Raw genomic sequence first — 9,371 nt, forward strand, 5'->3', positions numbered from 1 at the left:
TATAATGATGCTTACAATGAAAGCTTATGGTGACCAGGGGCTCTAAAATTGGGCTAAAAAACACTGTATAGTACAATAGTAGTCTGTATGATTGTTTGTGTAAAGAAAATACCTAATTGTAATCATTGATTTAATTTGCTTGCCAATATGCCACGTGGAAGTATCACGGCAGATTTAACTGATGCTGAATAGTTACAAACAATGTATATACCAAGGTGTTTCACTCATATTTCTGTGAATGGAAGAAAGTGCAGTGCGCAATATGGTAGAATTTCCAGACTTTCTGAAATAAAGTAGCCAAAGTCATCATGTCACATAGAAACAGTTAGTGTTTCGAAGGTATGGTTAAATTCAAGCCAAGTAGCTTTGTGTTGATCAACATGGTGAATCCATGGGGAAATCATTCGCCCTAACATGCAATTCCTGATCATACAGATTCCTATTGAAATTACTGGATTTTGCCCAAGAAAATTCACTAAACCTTAGTAAATGTGATGTGATCACCTTAAGACGCACACTCGGGATTACACATATTCATTGGCTGCACCAAGCTGAAATATATGCTTTTCCTCATTTAAGTAATATTTGGTCCTAAATGCCCAAATATAGCTGTTTGTTGCAAATATGGCCAAAAAACTTTCTAGGTACTTGATAGTTTGCAGGTTTCATGTGATTGATCACAGTAATACAAGGGTAAAGTTGAAGGAAGGTTGAAGCTCCTTAGACAAAGCTGTCATACAGCTTCAGAAGACGTGAAGACAAAGTGGTATGGAGTACTTCTATGGAGACTTGGGTCATATGGGTTTTATAAAATATGAGGGTGAGTAAATGCCGATCGTTAAAGATCCATCCTTCCTAATCTGCACTCCTTTTTTCCTTAAAACATCTCCAACTGGTAAGCAGGCACTCAATTTGGAGGTTAATCATTTGAGTTGACATATCTCACCATTCCTTATTAGAACAGAATACAGCCAGCAGGTTGGAACCTTGAATATGTCAGTATACGTTCTCATTTGACCAGCCCAGCTGCATGCAACTGATCACATTTATTAAAAAATATACCACATAACATTTCTTTTGCCATACAGTGCCTGAGTTCTACTCAGTCTATTACAATTTGACAAGCCTCCAGCTTCTTTTAAAAGAGCCTCGCGTGTGATCAAAGACAAACAAAAGTAACAGGAGAGCGTAATGTTCCAGCTCATTTCGGAGTTTTCTAATTCTGCCGGGTGCAGTTTCTAGCGGGGGGAGGTAGAGCCGAGCCCCGTCTGCTAATGAAAATGCACTGAAGCAGGTTAAATGCACAGAGCAGGAGCCAAAGGCTGCTCTGATTGTATTGCAGGCAACACCGTGGCAGCGTGTCTGTCTCCCTGCTCATTTGCATCTGATGGACTTAATAGGAGTTTGTCTCCAGAATGCAGATGAATGCACAAACAAAGGGCTGGATTGGAACCGATTCCACCCACCCTACTGAGTCTTTCTGCTTTACTGTTTTTTTTTCTTCTCCTTCTCTTTTTCCTATTTCAAACGATACGAGTTTGTCCACTCTCACAGCCACTCTCAGTTATTAAAACCGTATGCTCCTTAGACAGGAACGGCGAACGGAATTAGCTGTTATTGACTGTTTTGTGTGTGCGTTTGTGGCTAAAGTGGCGCTAGTTAATTATGTCTGGCCCTTAATTATGCACAGTTGCTACCCTGCAGCCAGTCCAGGTGTGTGTGTGTGTGCGTTGACACTGTTTGCTAGCGGGAGGGAACGGGAGGAAGGACTACCCCAATGTGTTTATTATTCTCTGCAGTTGCTACATAGATTCATTTTCTGCATGAGAGCACATGGGTAGGATGAGAACGTTTTACAAGAGTTTCCTAATGAACAGTGCCTGCGCTGCACAAAGCACAGTGTGTCTAAACAATCTTGCTGGTACATTTGTGTGCTTTGTGCTGATCGGAGGGGTTTCTCATTTTTCAGAAGGGAGATATTTTGTCATTTTTTTATTTGCTTGTTGAAATGTTTGCATTCAGAAAACTTTTAGGAAGTTTTTAGTTTAGTCAGATTTGTCTGGTGAACCCAGAAGAAAACTGGAAAGAACTCAGTTGCTTATTCATATCTCAGGAGTCTGAATAGAGTTTGCAGCTATGTTTAATTCAAGCATCAACTTTGTTTTAGATGTTTCTCCTAAAATTGCTTTTTTAGATGTTTCTCCTAAAAGAGGGGGTGCAAAAACCCTCTTTTGGCATTAAAAAAATGACTGTGGATTTACTAAAGACACGCAGTGAGAAATTAGCGATAAAAAGGCTTGGACAGTAATTTCTGCGGCTGACCTTGTTGCATATGCATTTGTAGGAGTGTCCCTTTCATACGCGAAATTTATGGGAGGAGAATATTTAAATGAATCACGTAACATGATTTACTGGGGTTTGTGGTGGTCAATTTAGTGGTATTTGCGCCATTATATACTGCCCAAAAAAAGCATTTGTTAACTAATTTTGCGCTTGACACAGCTGCGATTGTTGCTGCCAGTATGAGCCACTGCAGAGAACAGAGTGTGTGGTAGAAGGGAGATCATTTTTTTACACTCGTATTAATTTATTTGGAATGCCAGAGGAAGACATTATCCGAACATATCCTTACGCTAATTTGCACTGCTATTTCGTTGGCCAATATGGAAATGAGATATTGCGTATGCATTCTTTAATTTGCGCATTGTCCGTAGATCACCCGCAGAACTTCCCACTCCAATCGGCGCTTTAATGGAATTGCGCTCTCACGCTAATTTGCCTTGTTTAGTAAACCTGGCCCTAAGACTCTTCTTCAGCTTTAAACTGATCGTGACAGTAGACATTTATAATGTCACAAAAGATATTAAAAGAACCAAATACTTAAACTACTTCAGTCTGTGTGCATACAATTTATTTAATACACGAGTTTCACAATTTGAGTTGAATTACTGAAATAAACGAACTTTTCCACGACATTCTAATTCATTGAGATGCACCTGTAAATGCTGTTCTTTTGAATTTCCTTAAATCAAAGAATCATTAAAAATTTAAATAAAGAGCTATCATGGTTTCCACAAAAATATTAAGCAGCACATATTAAGTTTTCCACATTGATAATAAAAATAAATGTTTACTGAGCAGCAAATCAGATTATTAGAATGATTTCCGAAGGATCATGTGACACTGAGGACTCGAGCAATGATGCTGAAAATTCACCTTTGCATCACAGGAATTACATTTTACGATACATTCAAGTAGAAATCATTTATTTTAAAGTGTGATGATATTTCTATTTTTACTGTATTTTTGATTAAACAAATGCAGCCTTGGTGAGCATAAAAAACTTATTTCAAAGAATTGATCCCAAACATTGAACAGTACAAAATATACATTTTGAAGTCTTCTTTTATCCACATGGTTGTTTTACATTTTTTATTTTAAATATCTGATTATAAATTGAATATACTTTCATGCATCTATAAAGTCATAGCATAGAGTTTTAACAAGGACTAAATTGCACCAAAAGTTACAATTGTGGCATGTTTGTTTAAAGATGCTCACAGATAGGTCTCTTCCACAGATCTGCAAAGGCCAATCATGAGGTTGATGGGGAGTCTCATAATAGCATGATTTATATGAACTGCAACTATATTCATACAGCGATATTCAATTGCATTCAAAAACTTGAATGCAAGTTTGAGGCTTGGTGACCTGATTTGGTTGTAGAAACATTTAAATCCCATTGTACATTGAAATGCAACATGTTACAGAAGTTCAGTGGGTTGTGAATGTTCACATGAATGTGAAAACGATTTTAATGTTAATGCACAATTCAGATAATTTTATCTTAGGGTTTGAGTTCTTACTGACATTTATTCAGTTGATTGCAGACTAAAGAAAATCTGAGCACAGTTTGAGACATTTTTTGAGACCTATTTAAGGAGGCACTTGTGAAATTACAAAAATCATTTTCTCCGTAGAAAAATCTGAGCAGCAGGGAGAGCATTTGTTCTCCATTCAGTCTCATACTGAAGCTGCCTAGGAGAAACAATAGAGATACAAAAGTTCTCAATTTCAAGATTTTCTTTTGCTTGAGATCTAATGCATAATTTCTTACCTTAGAAGTATATACATCGTGCAAGCCTCTAAACTTTTAGGTATTCCCGACCAGGCTCCCCTATATAATCAAAACTTTATACGTAAGAGTGATTTATCTGTAGAACAGCTCTTGGGTTTCAGAAGGCTTTGGAACAGTTTGTTTGGTCAAACCCAGTGCAGAACGAGATGATTATTCATTTTAATGAAGGTTGATTAAATATTTAGAACATTTAATTAGAAATCCAGTTCTATTATTGAGAGTGTCTCGATTATAGCACAATGTTTTTGAAGAGTCCTTCATTAGAGAGTCCTTTGAGCATTGGCTGGGCTCACAGGGTCTCATTCTGACGTGCGATCTGACGTTTGGGGCATCACCTTTCTAGTGCATAGAGCAGCTAGCAGTGATGAGCCTGACAGGGAAGGAGGGATTTATTAATGAGGCACGGTGATGTGGGGACTGTGACCCAAGCAAAGAAAACCTTCCACCCCGGACAGCACCAGAAGAACTAACATGCCCTCCCCTCCGCCGCCGCTGTCAGCTGCCAACCAGCAGGAGTGTGATCATGTTACACTGACGGCTCGTTGACTGACAGTTGTGCTGCGGTCTCCCTGTTTCTCTAACTCCTCATTAAAACAGAAATGAGTGGGAGCAATCACTGTCACTCAAGTGGCAAAGCTACACGGGCATTAATAAACACTGAGAATCATGGGGGAAAGAATCCTGCTGCAGTCTTCTGAGCTGTGGGTTCAGTGAGGAGAGTTTTTGAACCTCTCTTCTTGCCGTCACTCTCCACTATGTGATGGCCAGATGCTGATCGCGAGCATGTGAATGAATGTGTTGGTTGGAGTTCTGATGTTTGCGACTGACGGGTGGCAGTGAAAGCCACACTGATCCATTCAAGCCTGTATACTACAGGACACACACACCAGATGTGAATTGTCATTCGCTTTGCACAGTGTGTAAGCTGTTCTCCTGTGAGTTTTTTTTCACATCAGGATGGTGATAACAAAGGGAATATATATATATATATATATATTAGCATGTGTACTGTGTACTTAAATTGATATTATTCTGAACAAAAAATTATGACTATCTTGCTTTTTTAGAAGACACCCACTAAAATGTAATTCAGTGTAACAATACAAATCTTGTTATGCATATTTTAAACATGAATAATTTGGTGACAAATTAAAAGACTTTATTTAAGGATCACAGTGCTGTCATGTTTGTGTACCATTAAACCCCTGATAAATATCTATATTAAGGTGAATTGAAGAACAGTAGCAAGCTTGATTTGATTAAAGATTCTACTTACAATCCGTAAAAAGTTGTTTATACACTTATCTGACTTCTGAAGTACATTTTGTGAAGGAGAAATAGTAAAGTGTAAATTAATCTAAAATGCTATTTCTAGCTCTTATAAAGCGTAATTAAAATTCTATGAAAAAAATCTAAATCAGATCATGTTCTTCCTATTTGATTTAATATAAACAAGTCCTATTTTTGAAGAAAAAAAATACATAAATATATGTTTACTTTTAAGGAACACAAGCAGATTTGTTTCACTTGTTTATACTTTGTGAATAAGTGAAAAAATCTGCCGTTTTTAAAGGGGTCATATGATGCGATTTCAGTTTTTCCTTTCTCTTTGAAGTGATACAAGCTCTTGGTGCATAAAGACAATCTGAACAGTTGCAAAGACTAAAGTCTCAAATCCAAAGAGATATTCTTTATAAAAGTTAAGAGTCAACCACTCCTACCTAAAACGGCTCATTCTAACACGCCCCCACATATCTACATCACGATCATAGACTGTATAAAAACATGGACGTAGTGTCCGTGACGTCACCCGTAGATTTCCGAAGAGCGTTTTTTGAAGCCCAAAGTGGGCGGAGCGGGCCGACGCAATCTTTGCAGCGCGTCACCACACGTCACTCCCGGATAATCGAAAATGGGCAAAGAGGCGCCCTCGTGTTATTCCATACCAATATGCTCTTAAGCTGTTGTTTTCCCATTGAAGACAAACGTAATTCTTCTGAATAGCTGTTTTAGCACACAAATTGAACTCACTATATTTTAGAAAATCATCTCTATTCCGCATATTCAGATCAGTAAATAAACGTAGAATATATTGTCCAAGTCTTTTCGGGGCTGTTTACATGACACCGTTTTTTTTACTATAAAAAGGGGAAACTTTATATGCGTTTTGGCCGTTACGACAAGGGCGTTTTGGCGGCCTGAAAACGCAAACTTTTAAAAGTAGATTTCGAAGTGCAAGTTTTTGAAAATGATATTGTCTCTTTGTAAACTATGAAAATGCGAATTTGTAAAAACGGTGACATTTCTAGTCATCTGTGCGCAGGCGCGTAGTGCTTCTTTACAAAGTGGCATCGCCATCTACTGGCCTGGCATGAAAAATAAAGCGTTTTTAGCATAGACTGTATAAAAACATGGACGTAGTGTCCGTGACGTCACCCGTAGATTTCCGAAGAGCGTTTTTTGAAGCCCAAAGTGGGCGGAGCGGGCCGACGCAATCTTTGCAGCGCGTCACCACACGTCACTCCCGGATAATCGAAAATGGGCAAAGAGGCGGGAGCTGGGTGCTGAAACCACGCCCACCTAGCTCGACGGTGGTGACAGCAGCGGCAATCCACCTGTCACTCAAGTGGCCACGCCCTTAATTAAGCTGAATGTTAAGGCTTAATATAATTTAAACGGATGAGTTTTTAAAAAATTCACCCCCCTCCCAGTTGTCATGAAGGGCAAAATTATCTATATAGACCAAAATAATTTTTTGAACCAGGCTGTAAACATGTTTTTTTCTGCTGTAAATTTGGGCATTTTAACATGGGGAGTCAATGGGACTGACTCCCTTTTGGAGCCAGCCTCTAGCGTCCAGTTGATGAATTACAGTTAAAGTCACTTCCTTGTTGGCTTCACGAGAGAGAGCGGGAGGTTGCCGCTTGGTCACGATGTGGGAAGATTTGCATAACGACGGCCAAATGTTCACGCAAAGAAAGAAGGCATAACTTTTATTCTCGCTGTAGTATTGTTGCTGCTGCCATGTCGTGAAGAATCTGTGTGTTTCGTTGTGAAAGCGAAACTACTTTGTTTGGCCTTCCAAAAGAGGACGATATCCGCTTCATCATGCCGAGAGCTGGTCCGTGCTGGTCGTTGAGGAAATACATCAACTTCGTGCTGTGGATCGCCGGATCGGCTTTCACCGTGGATGAAGCAGAGTCCAGCCCGGGGTCATCACATGTGCTTGTCGCAAGCCCGCCGTTTTTTATATTAAGAATTTGCCACTGACGATTCAAACGTGAGTTTTGAGCAGTGTAGAGTAGCGCTTGTTGTTTGTCATTTCTCCGATCACAAATGCAAACATGGTTTTATGTTTACATTTCCGTCACATGCTTGAGGTATTCGGCCAATCACAACGCACTGGATAGCTGGCCAATCAGAGCACACCTCGCTTTTCAGACCGATGAGCTTTGTAGAAATCGACACGTTTCAGAAAGGCGAGGCATAGAGGAGAAACAATAGTATACAGTATGTCTTCAAAGTGCATCGTTTGATCACCTTCTGCACAATTAAGAATCAGTCCACTGGGTTTCTTTGTTCCCACTGAGCGCTGTCAGAGGCACAAACCAGCAATGTGGACGGCATACAAATATTGACACACATAACTTGTGTTGTAATTAAACTGCGAGCCAACTCACGGTGTACATACTCATCTCTCATCCTGCTGGACGGCTCTTGTAGATGCAGGTCACTATCAGAAGGGGTAAACAGGGGTTGTGGTGGGTCCGCCAGTGAAGCATTGTGGGAAATCATGTTAGCATTGCCTCCCCCCTTCCGATGGATCAGCCTCACAGTGGATGCATGCTAATTAGAATTCTAGATTCAATTAAATACCTCGGCTGATAAGCCATGGACAAGTGCCACATGCTGGGGAGATGTGCTCTCTCGTGCTCTGGCTTTCTCGCTGTTCCTCTGTTATTATGTCCCAGTCTGGATCTTTTAACAGAATTTTAAGAGGCCACTGCCCGTTGAGAGCATAGATCTGTCTCTAGTTCTGCATGTAAGGAAGGAAATGAAAATATGATAATTGCCTTCGTTTTAAGTGCTTTGGTCCACGGGGGCTGTGTACACTGTATAAATGAAGCTGTAAAAGGGAAATTGTGGGATAATCAGAACTTCTCTTTGGTTCTAGTTCATCAGTGAACACATCCTGAAGCTTGCCTGTACATTCAGGCTTGAAAAAAATTAATGAACTTACTCAGAAATGCAGAGAATTGAACTTTCTGAAAGCACAGCTCTGAACAACAGACTTTTTTTTATATAGATAGGTCATTTTTAATTATTTTCATTAAGGCAAGACACTACAGGCAAATATATTATTTTTAGTGCATTGGTAAATTTTGAGATTTTGGGGTAATTTGATTTTCTAACATGTTGTTTCAGACTACTGGAAAGAAAGCGTCCAAAACACCATTTTAAAGGAATAGTTCAACCAAAAATGCCAATTGACTCATCCTCTGGCCATCTAAGTTGTAGATGAGTTTGTTTCTTTATCAGAACAGAGAGAAATGTAGCATTACAGCACCTGCTCACCAATGGATCCTATGCAGTGAATGGGTGATAATCGATAACTTACTTTCATAGTCACGAACACGTTTTTTTAAACATTTATACTATTTTAAAGCCTTTATTATTTCTCAACTCTAGCTGTGCAGTAAAATTCACTTTTTTGGGACCCTTCTGTTGGGGTACCTTGACAGAGAATCGTCACTTGTGTGTGCTGGGAATGACAACACAAGGGGAATGAAGCATCTCTTTCACTCATTCCGCCATGCTGCTTATGCTTGTTGGGCTTGTTCACATCAGAGTGCGCAAACACAAAAAATATAACAGTGTGTTATATTTGTGTGTTAGTCAATTAACATTTTGTGAATTGAAAAGCTGCATGTTAAACAAATCCATCATTAAGAAGTTTTCAACTTCAATCTGTTGCTTCCGATTAAAATACAGGTCCTCTATCCATTATATTGCTTTCTGCATTGAAAAAACTCTATCCATAATCTTGGATAGAGAATTTTTGCAAACTGGAGAGAATTTCAGCAAACAGGATAGAGAATTTCAGCAAATTAAAATTTTTGGGTGAACTATGTCTTTAAGTGTTTATTTTTTTTTATTAAACTCTGTCTATGTGCATATATAGATTTCAATTACAATACCTACTGTACCCCCCCCCCCCCCCCCCCCCCCCTCC

At 39.2% G+C, this 9,371-nt stretch overlaps 1 protein-coding gene across 1 annotated transcript in view; it reads left to right on the plus strand.

Moving 5' to 3' along the window:
- Nucleotides 1–774: 774 nt before the first annotated feature.
- LOC107565265 (kin of IRRE-like protein 3) overlaps nt 775–9,371 on the plus strand; it is a 153,646-nt gene continuing 145,049 nt past the window's right edge. Inside the window, exon 1 of the mRNA XM_016250486.1 lies at nt 775–820. Within this exon, the coding sequence (XP_016105972.1) occupies nt 799–820 (22 nt within the window). The 5' untranslated portion in view covers nt 775–798. The remainder of the gene's footprint in view (nt 821–9,371) is intronic.

The sequence above is a fragment of the Sinocyclocheilus grahami genome, unplaced genomic scaffold, assembly GCF_001515645.1.
Source record: "Sinocyclocheilus grahami isolate Dianchi unplaced genomic scaffold, SAMN03320097.WGS_v1.1 scaffold991.1, whole genome shotgun sequence".
Classification (NCBI taxonomy): domain Eukaryota; kingdom Metazoa; phylum Chordata; class Actinopteri; order Cypriniformes; family Cyprinidae; genus Sinocyclocheilus; species Sinocyclocheilus grahami.